We start from the raw sequence: 15,334 nt of genomic DNA, 5'->3' as shown, positions 1-15,334 counted from the left end.
GGTAACTTTAAATATGAATGCTATAAGCACTTCCATTCAAACATAAAATTTACTGATCTTTCATGTGGGTAATTTTCTTCAGTTTTATGCACTGCTACCTTAGATAGAAATCAAGAGTCAGTAAATGTGTTTGCTCCTGGTTTCTCTATTGTTTCTCTAGCCTGTTTAATTATCTCTTCCCTAGTACCATTTCATATTGATTATAGCACCTTTATAGCATGTTTTAATAATGAGCTGATCAAATTTCAAAATAATACTCATGAGATTTTGTTTGGCATTATGCTAAACCTTGAATTTAACTTTGAAAAATTGAATTTAACCTTAACTAAGATCAGTGAGTCCTGAATTATTTTTAAATGTTTACTTAATTTACAATTTTTTATTTCTAATTTTCCAAATTAATTTTAGGTATGTCTCTGATACAGTCTAATAGCATTTTCTTTTAGTAGTTGACCTTAGCCCATTCATATTGATTGACTGTCTGTTACTTCTATAATGCAAACTTACGTATAATGTTACAGAAACTCTTTTCAATAATAGGCCTATTTCCTTTGCTTTTTAAAATAAGTGTATTTTTCTCCCAGTAATTTAGTTAAGTTGTACTTTGGCTTAAGTGACCTTAAAAATTGTAATCTCAGGACTTCACTGGCAGTCTAGTGGTTAAGACTCCGTGCTTCCACTGTAGGGGGCATGGGTTCAGTCCCTCATCAGTGAACAAAGGTCCCACATGCCATGCGGTGTGGCCACAAAAAAAATTATAATCTCATGTAATGGCTTAATCATCTATTTAATTAGACAGTATCTAATAATCACCTGATATGAAACCAGTTATGAAACTAAAATGCTTATTTTCTCTTCTGTCCCATATTTTAATACCCAACTTTAGTTTCTGTTATAATCTCTTAATTTTTAGCTTTTGAATATCAAATATGACTCTTACTTGATTTTAAAAGTATATATTTTGGTTCCTAGTTTTTCACAATGAGAAAAACATCAGGATTACATCTCATTGCTTTTGTTACATCTTCCTCCTCCACATATTGGATATATTTTTTTCTAAACGTCCAAATTCTTAAGGCTTCTAAAAGAGAGTTGTAAAACAGTACAGAAATGAGAGCAAATAATTACTCTAAATTTTATGAGTGATGTGACCTGTAATGATGCAGAAACTTGCGCTTAAGAAAGTCCTGAAGTTTCCCTGATCCAGTCATATTCTATTTCTTGATGAGGATGATAGTTCCGTGGGTGGTCACTCTGTGGTATTATTATAATGGACAGAATAGTTGTATGTATATTTATGCTAAATTTCACATTTTTATAAACGTGAGGAGACAAATCAGACAGTGAGAGATGATATTTGTTACAAATGTACTTCAGAAAGGATTTGTTTCTATAACAGATAAAGAATTCAGATCTCAAGACAAGTATCTTCTTAGTATGGCCTTCTGTGACTATTATATTTAAAATGTCACCCCTGTCCTTTCTTCTGTTTTATTTTTCTCCAAACCACTCATCACCTAATATACAATTGTCAGGTATTTTGTTTTCTGTCTGTCTCTTTCCACTGGAATATGAGCTCTCTGAGAGCAGATATTTAAAATATTTTATTCACTGATTCAGCACTTGAGACAAAAACTTGGGACTCAAATGTATGTTAAGTATTAAACTACTGAAATTGTGAGTAAAAAGTCAAGCAACCCATTAAAAAAAAGAGTCAAAGTCCATAAACAGGCATTTCTCAAAGAAAGGAATAAATGGAATTTATGAGAAAAAGTGCTCAATTTTGGTAATGTGGGAAGTACAAATTCAGATTGGATCTCATATAGTATGATTTTATATGCACTCAATTCTCAAACATGAAGAGGTCTTATGATTCCAAGAGTATGAGGATATCATGCAAGGAAGCATCTACAAGGCATGTAGCAGAATTAATTGGTGTAAGTCTTTGGGAAGACAGATTAGCATTTTCTTTAAAGTTTAACATGCCTGGGACTTCCCTGGTGGTTTAGTGGCTAAGACTCCGTGCTCCCAATGCAGGGGGCCTGGGTTCAATCCCTGATCAGGGAACTAGGTCCCACATGCCACAACTAAGAGTTCACATGCCACAACAAAAGATCCCGCATGCCACAACTGAAGATCCCACACGCTGCAACAAAGATCTCGCATGCCGCAACTAAGACCTGGCACAGCCAAATAAATAAATATTTAAAAAAAAAAAAAAAGTTTAACATACCTGTTCCCCATGACTCACCAGTTTCACTCCCAGGTTTATCTTCTAGAGTTTCCTACACTTTTTCACTGGGAGACAAAAATAAGACTTTCTTCATACAACATTTATAAAAAGCCCAAATCTGCAAAGAACCTCAATACTTATTCACAAGTGAACTTAAAACTAAATCATGATGTAGTAATAAAATGGAACATTGTACACTGTAGGGCAATCATGGTCTATGAATCTAAAATGAAAATTGTGCATATGAAATCAAGCAGAAAATGTTTATAGGTAGAAAAATGCCATACAAATAATGGTCAGAAGCATAATAAACTGAATAGTGCCTCATTATTTGGAATAAGAATGTTAAAACATACACACATACACAAATTAAGATATATGTAAAACTAATGTGTGTGTATAAATAATTTGGTGTATTGTAATGCACCAAAAAAGAATATTCCCTATTCCTCCCTCCTCTAGGATGTAATATATAATTAATATTGTACAGTTACATTGGGGTTGACAATAGAGCCAGGTAGGTGAGAGGTATTTCATGTTTATTGACGCACCAGTCAAATTTCTTTGACTTCTGAATCATCCTGTATATTGGCATTGAACCTGAGCCAGTGTAACCAAGAGTGGTCTGGGTAGCTCTGAAGCATACTGCATTTTTAAAGACTACTGATTTATTTTATATCACAGAGGGGTGCAAAAATAATCACAGAATGAGAGTTCTGTTCAGATTTAGGAGCACAGAGTTGCATGAAATATATTTTATAGGATCTAAAATGGTATCAGTTGAGAGACAAGCCATTATTTTAGGGATAGCTAAAAAACTGTGGACATGCCATAAATTTTAAGATGCATCCTGATTGAGTGATGGTAATTTGCTTAAAAATGTGTGCCTCAATGTGCATGTGTGCTCTCCGGGTATTCATTATTAAGGTAAATGGTATAGGCAGCATGTATTGTGAGAGTATAAATTACTGGTGGGAACCTCTTAGAAGGTATTTTCTTGGTCAAGTTTAGAGAATAGCATTGCCTCAAAAAATATCTAGATTAATCGTTAGTCCTTAAGTTGGGATGTAGGGTTATGTAGAGAAAGGATGTGGGTAGAAGATAATTGTTGAAAATGAAAAATATTATTGTTGTTAAGGAACCACTGATGGGAGACAAATAGCCTGGCCAGGCTAGATTGGAAAATATCGTGGAGTTGTGGAATGATAGCTAGAATATCTCATGTGCCTGAAGTTGGTAAAAAAGGTTGTTTTCCAAAATGATGCCACTTAACTCTTTTTATCTGTGGTATTTAGAGCAGTATGTTCAGTGCCATCTTAGGTTTTAGCATAGGACTGGCATTTTATGTAGAAAGTGAAAATAGCCTAGGTAAGAGCAGTCAAATATATGAAAGAAACTTTTATGAGAAATGAATAAAATGTACATTTCTAAATAGGCTTTTGGAAACAGGTTGAAACGTGATATTAAAGGATCTCAGTTAATAGAAACTGTATATTCAGAAGTAGATGGAATGCTTACATAGAGATTAGTCCTGGTTAAGACTAGTTTTAGGGGGAATTCTCTGGTGGTCCAATGGTTAAGACTGCAGGGGGCACGGGTTTGACCCCTGGTCAGGGAACTAAGATCCTGCATGTAGTGCTGTGTGGCAAAAAACAAAAACAAAACAAAACAAAACAAAAAAAACTAGTTTCAGGAGAGTGAGTGATCATAATGAAGGGGGAAACTTGTGACTTGATATTCAAGAGAAGTTTGTTGTTGACCAACACTGATATAATAAACTAAGGCATCAGAGCCAGCATACAGAAGTGAATTCATTCCAGGTCAATATATGGTTTTACCTCTCATCAGTTTTACACTTCTTGTACATTTGTAATTCTGTGAATAACTCCAGGAGGATTTGAGCTTGAGCTATAGAATTGTTTCTTTAATCAGAAGAAAATCAGTGCAATTATGAATTTATTTCAGTGTTGATATGTAGAATAGAAAAGAGGGAACTCCAGCTGGAAGCTTGTAGACTAGTAAGTTCCTACCATCGTAATCTTTAGTTGGAAGTATAAGGACCTAGCCATTGATATTCTTTCTCAATCCAATCCCTTCTCTGATATATTGTTTGAAAACCCTTACTGACTGATTTTTCTTGTATTTCTACTTATTGCTTATAATCAGTCATCCCAGTGTCTCATTTCCGGTTGCCTGAGTGAATCACTTTTGAGAGTCCTCTATTAGCTATTTACTGTTCATTTCCTTATTTTTAAAATGCCAGCTATATAGAGATAATCATCATAATTTTGGTGTCCTTTTTTCTCAAGGAGTATAGGAAACATACATTTGGAATTTATTTATTTTAGGAAGATGTGGTGGCTAGAAACCAAAGAGTCAAATACAATATAGGACATATATATAAAGGCTGCATCCTGTAAGAAATGTGTTTTAAGGCTTATAAGGCATTTTTATTTTCTTTATTTTATAAGACTGCAAACTTGATAACCTCTTAGAGAAAAGCCTGGCAAATCAAGGAAAACATTTGCAGCAAGACTTTTTTACTCAACTTCAGAATACAGACACAGGTGAGAAAACTTTCAGCCAGAAGTCACACTGCAGAGAACATCAGAGCACTCACTCAGAAATAAAGCCCTTTGAAATTGGAAGTAACTTAAGCCCTAATGCAGCCCTTACCATGTCCCAGAAACTTGACACAAAGAGGAGCTTCTGTGATGATACCATATTTTGGCAAACCTTATACCCTCAGACTACCTTTACTGTACATCAGAGAACTCAAATGAGTGTGAAACCCTATGAAGAATGTGGAAAATCCTTCTCTAGGAAGTCATACCTCATTGGACATCAGAGAACTCATAGTGGGGAGAGACCTTATGCATTCAATGAATGTGAGAAGACTTTTACCCACATGTCATACCTCAGAGAACATCAGAGAAGTTGCATAGGGGAGAAACCCTATGAATGTATTGAATGTGGGAAAGCTTATGGCCATAAATCAACCCTAAAAAGACATCAGAGAACTCACACAGGGGAGAAACCCTATGAGTGTAGTAAATGTGGAAAAGCCTTCTATAGAAATTCTCACCTCACTGAGCATCAGAAAAGTCACACAGGGGAGAAACGCCATGAATGTACTGAATGTGGGAAAGCTTTTACCCACATATCATACCTCAGAAAACATCAGAGACGTCACACAGGGGCGAAACGCTATGAATGTGGTGAGTGTGGAAAATCTGTCTGTAGGAAGTCATACCTCATTGTGCATCAGAGAATTCACACAGGGGAGAAAGCCTATGACTGTAATAAATGTGGGAAAACTTTTAGACATAAGTCATCCCTAAAAATACATCAGCGTACTCACACGGGGGAAAAACCCTACGAGTGTAATAAATGTGGAAAATCCTTCAATAGAAAAAGTTACCTCAGTGATCATCAGAGAAGTCACACAGGGGAGAAACCCTATGATTGTAATAAATGTGGAAAATCCTTCCATAGAAAGAGTTACCTCACTGAGCATCACAGAATTCACACTGGGGAGAAACCCTATGAGTGTAACAGATGTGGGAAATCCTTCTATAGAAAGTCTTACCTCATTCTGCATCAGAGAAGTCACACAGGGGAGAAACCCTATGAGTGTAACAAATGTGGAAAATCCTTCTATACAAAGTCTTACCTCACTGAGCATCAGAGAAGTCACACAGGGGAGAAACCCTATGAGTGTAACAAATGTGGAAAGTCCTTCTATAGAAAGACTAACCTCACTGAGCATCAGAGAAGTCACACAGGGGAGAAACCCTATGAGTGTAACAACTGTGGAAAGTCCTTCTATAGAAAGTCTAACCTCATTGAGCATCAGAGAAATCATACAGGGGAGAAACCCTATGAATGTATTCAATGTGGGAAGGCTTTTAACTGGAAGTCATTACTAAATAGACATCAGAGAATTCATACTGGGGAGAAACCCTATGGATGTAATGAATGTCAGAAAGTTTTCACCTATAAAGTCAACCTCAGGTTACATCAGAGGGTCCACACGTGAGAGAAACCCTATGAATGTAATACATGTGAAGTATCTCTCTCTAGGAAGTTTCACTTCACTCGGCATCAGAGAATTCACACAGGACAGAAACCTTAGGAGTGTAACAAGGGTGGAAAATCCTTCAAGAGAAATTCTCATCTACCTCTGCATCATAGAATTCACACGGGAGAAACCCTGTGAATAGGTTGAATGTGAGAAAGCTTTTAGCCAAATGCCAGTCCTAAACACTTCAGAGAGCTCACACTGGGGAGAAATCCTATTATTAATGAATGTGGGAATGTTTTCATCTACAAACAACCTCAGAGTACGTCAGACAGTCCCCACGTGGGAGAAACCCTATGAATGTAATGGATATGGGGAAACTTTGACTGGAAGTGCAGCATCAGAGAACTCAGGGGAAGATCAATGAATATAATAAACGTGGAAATTTTCCCTTTGAGAGATCAACCACCAATCAACAAAACTCACAGAGAAATCCCTCATGTGTATTGTGTATGGATAGTGTTTCAACCAGATTTCAGCCCTCATTGGACATTAGAGGACTCACACAAGAGGTAAATCCTTGAAATTAATCACTTATGAACAGTCTTTCCGCCAGACTACTCAGTAGGTGTTAGAAATTTACACAGGAAAAAATGCCTGTGAAGGAAATGGATAAGGAAAACTTTTCTCCCCAAAGACCACCTTCAATTTAATTGTACTGGAATCCAACATGAGGGTTGTGGGAATTATGCACTTTTTATGCAAAAACTATCATCATGTAAATATGTTAGAGGGTACATTTGGTTAGTTAAAATACATATGTTCCTATTTTTTCCTACTGTCTTCTGGTCAGTGTATATAAGGAAGACCATTGTTACTGAATTGCCTCTTCAGGAAAGAAGCCAAACAATGTTTTCTGCAAGACTTTTATTGTCTCAAGGTCAGCAGTGCATTTAGTGTGAATATTAGATTCATTATGCAAAAGTCATAAGCACAGTTGTTTGGAGAACAAATCTGATTCAATCGAGGAGTTGCTGTGAACAGTGGTACTCAATATTTACACTGTAAACAGAAAAAGAAGTTGTATTTTCATTCTCCTTTAGTTCAAAATATTTTAAAATTATCTGGGAGTTTTTTGACCCACACGTTATTTAGAAATGTGTTGTTCAATCTGCAGATATTTTGATATTTATAGCCATGATTTATTAATGACTAGCTTCATTGTCTTGTCATATGAGAAAATACTTTGTTTGATTTCTGCTCTTAAATTTGTTGAATTGTGCTTTCTGACCCCAACTGTTTCCTATCTCAAAGTGCCATCTGAGCTTTAAAATGTGTATTCTGCTGTTGTAGAATAAAGTATTCTATAAATGTTGATTAGATCCCATTGACTGATGGTGCTGCTCCGTTCTGCTATGTCCTTGTTTTGACTGATGAATCCATGAAGTACAAATGGAAGTTTGTTGAAATCTCAGACTATAATTGTTATCAGTTCTTGCCTCACCAATTTGGATGATCTGTTTTTAGGCACACACTCTTAAGGATTGTTATATCTCCTTCTTGGCTCTACCCCTTTGTCATTATGTAATGCTCCTCTTTATTCCTGATAATTTTCCTTTCTTAAAGTCGGCTTTGTCTGAAAGTAATAAAGCTACTCTAGTTTTCTTTTGGTTTGTGTTAGTATGACATTTTTTTCTTCATCCCTTTACTTTTAATATATCTCTTTTTATATTCACAGGGGTTTTGTACAGGTAGCATATTTGGGTCTTTTTTTAATCCACTCTGAGATTGTTTTTTCATTGGTACATTTAGATAATTCACATATATCTGCCATGTTTTAAAATATTATCTATTCATTGTACTTTTTCATTCTTCTCTTTTTCTTCCTTGTATAATTTTAACTGTGTATTTTATATGATTGCATTTTCTTTCTTCTTGGCATATCAATTATAATTTTTAAAGCTTTAGTGGTTGCCCCAGAGTACAGTATACACGTAAAGGTAATTCAAGTAACCTTCAAATAATACTCTGTATGCTGGAGGCTTGGACAGGATATATCTAGATATTTTTATTTATATATGGCTCGGTATTCTCTGGCTTCCTGGATCTGGGGTGGGAGTGTGTCACTAATTTTGAAAAACTCAGCCATTATTTTTTGTTGTTTATTTTTTGTTAAGATCCACGCGGCTTGCGGGATCTTAGTTCCCTGACCAGGGATTGAACCCAGGCCACAGCAGAAAGTGCTGAGTACTAATACTGGACCACCAGGGAACTCCCCTAATTTGTTTGTTTTTTCTTCTTCTGGAATCCTAATTATATGTACGTTCCTTCCTTTGTAATTGTTCTCACATTCCGTAGGTATTTTGTCCTTTTTTTTTCTTCCTTTTTTTTCCTCTTGCATTTCAATTTCTGATGTTTCCATCTTGAAGTTCATTTACTGTTCCTCTACTGTGTCCAGGCTACTTGGGAGCCCCTCAAAGGTATTTTCATTTCTGCTGCACTGTTTTTAATTACTAGTTTTTCCCTTAGGTTCTTTCCTAGAATTTTAATCTCTGTTCTTCTAATGTCCGTTTGTTCTTGCATGTTGTCCATTTTTGCAATAGAGGTTTTAGCATATTAATCATATTTTAAAATTCCAGTCTGATAATTCCAAAATCTGTCATATCTAAGTCTCGTTCTCTTGCTTGCTTTGTCTCTTCATACTGTGTTTTTTTCTTCTCTTGCAATACATTGTAATTTTTTGTAGAAAGGCAGACATGATTTATTGGGTACAGAATCTAAGATAAATAGGACTTCAGTGGGAGGGTTAATGTTTAGCTTGGTAAGATTTATGCTAGCATGTTCACTGCATGTTCACTGTTTGCTATACCTGTAGGTGTCTAAATCAATTTCCACTAATATGCTTGTTTTTCTGTTCTTGGTTGTCTTTGAGTTTCCCTAGAATTTCCTCCTCAGAGTCTAAATCTTGCAGTTCTTTCAGCTGTAATCCTCTTTTATGCAAGAATCCTGTTGATGAGTTGATAGTTGTGGGGCAGGGGAAGCATTCTATGATTCCATGATTACATATCAGTCTTTTACTTGACCTGTGCCCCTGGGATGTATCCTTCTCAAGTGCTTCTCAGCTTCTTGTTTCCCGTAGGTGTGAGAAACAGGGAGGCTTGGAGTTGAGTGTTTTCCTTCCCCTACATGAGTTAGATTAACTCACAGTAGTTTTCCTTAAGAACAGGCACAGAACAGAATGCTCTGGATATATTAAAAAAGGCTCCTTCCCCCCTCTCCCTGCTGGAAACACGAGGGGATTTTTCTCTGACCGTCATCAGGAGAACTTGGTGGGGCTCCTTGAGGTAAAATTCATGAATGTGTGGCATTTCCCCTAAGAATAGGCTCACGGGAGTTTCTAAATCTCAAGCTAGTCCATACTCAAGCTCCAGCAGTTTGATTATATTTACCTACCAGTTTCTGGCTCTAGCAGCTTCTTGGCAAGCTGTGTTTCTCTGTATTCACCTTTCTTGGGGCATTTGTTCTCCCAGTGACCTCAGTTGTCTTAGAAGTGTTGTTCACTTTGTTAGATTTTCTTCATTGTTGTAAAGATGGGACTGACAGTTTCCGACTTTTTTACATGTTGGAGTAGAAACCAGAGCAGTCTTCACAATTTTTGATAATGCTGCTAGGCTTGGACTCAAATAATCTTGACATAATGTACCAGCTTTCATCCCATGTGTACTGTCTGGGTGGGGATATTCACTGCCATGTCTGTTAGAAGTAGCTTCTACAACCCCGGGCTGGCAGAAATGAGAAATTTCAGTGTCCTGTCCCTCCTGAGGTAAAAACGCAAAATTCTGAAATGGGGGGATGGAACCCATTTGCTGGTTTGAATTTGCTCAGATTAGCGTGCCCACAGCAAAGATCTGTGGGGTGGGGGAAGGGGAAAGTAGTGCATTCATATTTCAGACTCTGGCTGTTCTTAGTTTAGATTTTCTTGAATGTATGTTTTTCACTTTGTGATACGCCCTTCAGGCAATATCCAGAAACTTAGTAATATTTTAAAGACAACTTTCTCCAGTTAAATCAGTTATTTTGCTGTTGTTTTGTTTTCTCTTTTTTAATATGAGTAGATGATCCACCACACCTCAGTGGTTAGCCTCAGAAAACCCTCTGGCTGCTTTAGAATTTTTCTCTTTATGTTTAGGTTTTGAAGTTTTTCTGTTGTGGACCTACATATTTTCTTCACATTTATGTTGCTTTGATTTTCAGATTCTTGGATACAAAACGTAATTTCTTCACCAAATTTTGGAAGTTTTCAATAATTATTTCTTCAAATATTTTATTATTTTTCCGTGTCTTAACCACACACATTCGATCACTAGTATTTTCTCACAGATCACTGATACAGTGTTCTCTTGCTTCTCAGCCTATTTCTCTTTCTGATCTTTAGTTTAGGTAATTTCTATGGATCAAGAATGTGCCCCCATAACAAAAAGCAATTGCCTAGTTGTGCATGACTGAAAATACTTGTGTGACATATTTTGTTCGTTTATACAGTTGTTTTTGGCTGAATTAGTACCAGTTGGGTACTAAGTACTCTGTCACTAGCAGCCCAGAAGTCTAAAGACACTGCATTTTTTAAAAGATCATTGTGACTGTTTTGCAGAAAATGGATTAAAGATGCTAAGATTAGAGGCAAGTGGACCATCTGGAGGTGGCTGGAGTAAACCCAGGAGAGAAACTATGATGGCCACAGGCTTGATGTGTATTCCCAGGTTAATCCAGCTAATAGGCCTTAACTCTGTATCTTCTGGGACAGATGTTTGTCTGCCCCCGAGGAATAAGCAGGGATTGGATCCTGGACAGCCAATGAACTGAATCTGTTAAAACTTCCTATCTTATCTTCCATGTAAATTTGATGATAATAACACCACCACCACCACCTAACACTTGTAAAACACCTGCAATGGCATATTTCCGCTCCCTTTATATATTGGGTTGGCCAAAAAGTGCCTTTGGTTTTAAGTAAAAGTAAAAGACACATTTTTCATTTTCACCAAGAACTTTATTGAACAACATATTCACCCTTTTGTTCCACTACCTTCTGCCATTTTTCAGGCAACTTCATAATTTCATCTTCTCAAAACTTTTTATCTTTTTGAGCAAAGAACTGTTCCAGGTGCCTTTTACAGTCTTCCAGGGAATTGAAATTTTTCCATTAAGAGAATTTTGTAAAGACTAAAATAAATGGAAATCCAAAGGTGCAATGTCTGGTGAATACGGAAGATGAATCAGAACTTCCCAGCCAAGCTGTAACAGTTTTTGCCTGGTCATCAAAGAAACACGTGGTCTTGCATTATCCTGATGGAAGATTATGTGTTTTCTCTTGACTAATTCTGGATGCTTTTCATTGAGTGCTGCTTTCAGTTGGTCTAATTGGGAGCAGTACTTGTTGGAATTAATTGTTTGCTTTTCCAGATGGAGCTCATAATAGAGGACTCCCTTCCAATCCCACCATATACACATCAACTTCTTTGGATGAAGACTGGCCTTTGGTGTGGTTGGTGGTGGTTCATTTCCCTTGCCCCCCAATCTCTTCTGTTCCACATTATTGTACAGTATCCACTTTTCATCGCCCGTCACAATTTGTTTTAAAAACAGAACGTTTTCATTACGTTTAAGTAGAGAATCGTGTGCGGAAATATGGTCAAGAAGGTTTTTCTCACTTAACTTATGTGGAACCCAAACATCAAAGCAATGAGCATACCAAGCTGGTGCAAATGATTTTCAATGCTTGATTTGGATATTTTGAGTATGTCAGCTATCTCCCGTGTGGTATAATGTTGATTGTTCTCAGTTAATGTCTCAATTTGATCGCTATCGACTTCAACTGGTCTACCCAACCGTGGAGCATCCTCCTGCGAGAAATCTCCAGCACAAAACTTCGCAAACCACTTTTGATATGGTTGATCAGTCACAGCACCTTCTCCATACAGTGCACAAATCTCTTTTTGCATTTCAGTTGCATTTTTACCTTTCTTGAAATAATACAGCATAACATGCTTAAAATGTTGCATTTTTAAAATCCATCTTCAATATTAAAATGGCTGCACAAAAATTCACCAACTTTGATAAATCTTTTTTTAAATGCAAGGTGATATGACAGCTGTCACATAGAGTCTAACAAAATTGTTTCAAATGAAGTTAAAGACAGCTAAGTTCTACTAGAGCCATCTTACAGAAAAAGCTGAAGGAACCTGTTGGCCAATCCAATAGATTAACGTCTTCATACTTCATAATAGCCCTATGAAGTTGACAATATATTACACACATTTTTCAGATAAACATACAATGGTACAGAGTTTGTATCCTACCCAGTGTCCCACAGGAGACCTGAGACTTCTGCACATGCAGTCTGGTAACAAGTCCATGTTTTCAAACGTTGTGTCATTTACCAAACCTGGAAAAGTCAGAGTACACTATGTGGGACTCCATCATACTAATTACAAAGTCAGGCAGTATATGGATTACAGAGTTAAGATTTGCACAGGCAGTTCCAGGTAGGTATTTCATTGAAAACACATCAGGAGTATGAAAAATAGGTATATGTTTTCACCTTATGAAACTAGACCTAGAACAACAATTCAGACCTAAATCAAGCTGGATAAAAGAAATAAAAAATAGAGCAGATATCAATTAAATTGAGTAGAGAACGACTGTAGAGAAAAATCAACAAAACCAAAAGCTGGTAGTTTGAAGAGATCAAGACAATCAATAAACCTTGAGCCAGGCTAAGCAAGGAAAGAGAGAAGACACAAATTACTAGTACCAGAAGTCAAAGAGGGACCATCACTACTAAATCCATAGATATTAAAAGGAAAATGAAGGAATATTACGAACAACTATATGCCCCCAATTTGTATACCTTAGGTGAAATGGACCAGTTTCATGAAATATAACTTCATAAAAGACAGTCTACCAAAACTCACACAAGGCTGTGATTATTCCCATATATTATAAAGAAATTGGATCAAAATTAATAAACCTGTAGAACAGAGTAGAAAAACTTTTTGATTGGTGAGGGATCCATTCAGAGACATCCATTTCAAATAAACATATTAGCAAATTAAGTAGATGAGGGACCAGGCAACCTCAACCCGTGAAGTTCCCCTTTTAGAAAGCCCTGCGTAACCTAGGTAACTATCCTTTTGAATGACCCTGCTTTTCCCTTTCTGCACCCTAATTCCTGTTCTTATACTTTACATTTGCCAAGAAAGAGTGAACCCACAAAAGCATAGACACGCAGCCAACCCCAGACCCTAATAAAGGCAGAGCTCCATGTCCATGCTCCCTGCCTGTATATCTAACTCACTCTGTGGCCCTGTACCCTCCAGGATCTCTTGTTCTTCTGAACTTCCTGATGATTTCTTGATCAGGTGCATCCTGTGATCATAATAACCACAAGCATTGGTCTAGCCACAGCATTGGCTCTGGTAGGAGAAATGACTGTGGTACCAATAGTACATCCTAGGTGAGTGCCTCAGGGATTCCTACTCAATAACCTCACTATCAATAGAATGAGACCAATACGTCCTGCTGGTGTAGCCAGCATGATTGCATGATTGCACTTGCAATTAACCGAGGGGAATGCCCTTTAGCTGTGACTGGCTTAGTGATTGGCTAACCTAACTGGGTAACACCCTTTGGAAAGGAAGCAGCCACTTGCTGGAGGTCCATGACACTGCTATGTGTGTTATCTCTACCATGTGTTGCCAGCAGTACCCGTCCCCAAGTATCACAACTGCCATAATAATTCAACAGTTTTCCCAGAGCTGCATGATCAAGGCTGTATGATCTAATAAAACAATTAAACCAGTAATTATAAAGGCCAAATTAACTGTTCATATACTCACACACCTCATGCCAAGGAGAGCCGAGGAAGGTGGATTGAATCATAAGGCTATTATCACTGCACAAGGTGGAGCATCTGGTCAAAGGCACAAGGACAGGATATTCCCATAGGTAAGGTGGAGGGAAACTTGTCCCTGCATCCACTGAGGCGGTAGGTGGTGCCAGGACTATTTGTGTCCTAACCTAGATGAGTGAAATATTCTTGCAACAGAAACTAACAGCACCAAGAAAAGGGAAATTCAACCAAGACTTGCTTTCTCTCAGTGGCTGCCTCACCCCCTGCCATCACTCTTTGTCCCCCAATCTGATGGGATATCATGTGTTATGATTTGATTTCTTTTGTATCATGATCCATCTTGTGTGAAATTATAGGACTTAAGCTATGTTAAATAATTTTAAATGGAGTCACAGTGGCTAACGTGAACTTACATATTAGTTGTTTTGAAATGTTTGGTATGTGACTGTAGATGTCTTGGTATGATAAATTGAGTGTTACTTCAGGCACAGAAACAGACATGGATCAATGGAACAGAAAAGAGAGCCTAGAAATAAACCCACACACATATGGTCAATTAATCTTCAACAAAGGAGGCAAGAATATACAGTGGAGGAAAGACAGGCTCTTTAGCAAGTTGTGCTGGGAAAGCTGGCCAGCTGCATGTAAATCAGTGAAGTTAGAACACACCCTTACACCATACACAAAAATAAACTCAAAATGGCTTAAAGACTTAACTGTAAGATTTGACACCATAAAACTCCTGGAAGAGAACATAGGCAAAAGGTTCTCTGACATAAATTGTGACAGTGTTCTCCTAGGTCAGTCTACCAAGGCAAGAGAAATAAAAGGAAAAATAAACAAATGGGACCTAATCAAACTTACAAGCTTTTGCACAACAAAGGAAACCATAAACAAAACAAAAAGACCACCTATGGACTGGGAGGAAATATTTGCAAATGATGCAACTGATGGGTTTAATTTCCAAAATATACAAACAGCTCATACAACTCAATAACAACAACAACAACAAAAAAACCCAATCGAAAAGTAGACAGAAGGCCTAAATAGACATTTCTCCAAAGAAGACATACAGATGGCCAAAAGGCACATGAAAAGATGCTCATCATCCCTAATTATCAGAGAAATACAAATCAAAAGTAGAATGAGGTACCACCTCACACCACTC

At 37.2% G+C, this 15,334-nt stretch overlaps 1 protein-coding gene across 1 annotated transcript in view; it reads left to right on the top strand.

The window, feature by feature from the left end:
* Positions 1-15,334, top strand: part of LOC133098015 (zinc finger protein 420-like) — a 95,365-nt gene that overhangs the window by 11,307 nt on the left and 68,724 nt on the right. The window contains 1 exon segment of the mRNA XM_061200635.1: positions 4,705-6,448. Within this exon segment, the coding sequence (XP_061056618.1) occupies positions 4,705-6,448 (1,744 nt within the window).

This window comes from Eubalaena glacialis, chromosome 9, assembly GCF_028564815.1.
Source record: "Eubalaena glacialis isolate mEubGla1 chromosome 9, mEubGla1.1.hap2.+ XY, whole genome shotgun sequence".
In the NCBI taxonomy this organism is placed as follows: domain Eukaryota; kingdom Metazoa; phylum Chordata; class Mammalia; order Artiodactyla; family Balaenidae; genus Eubalaena; species Eubalaena glacialis.
This window is presented reverse-complemented; position numbering and strand designations above follow the sequence as displayed.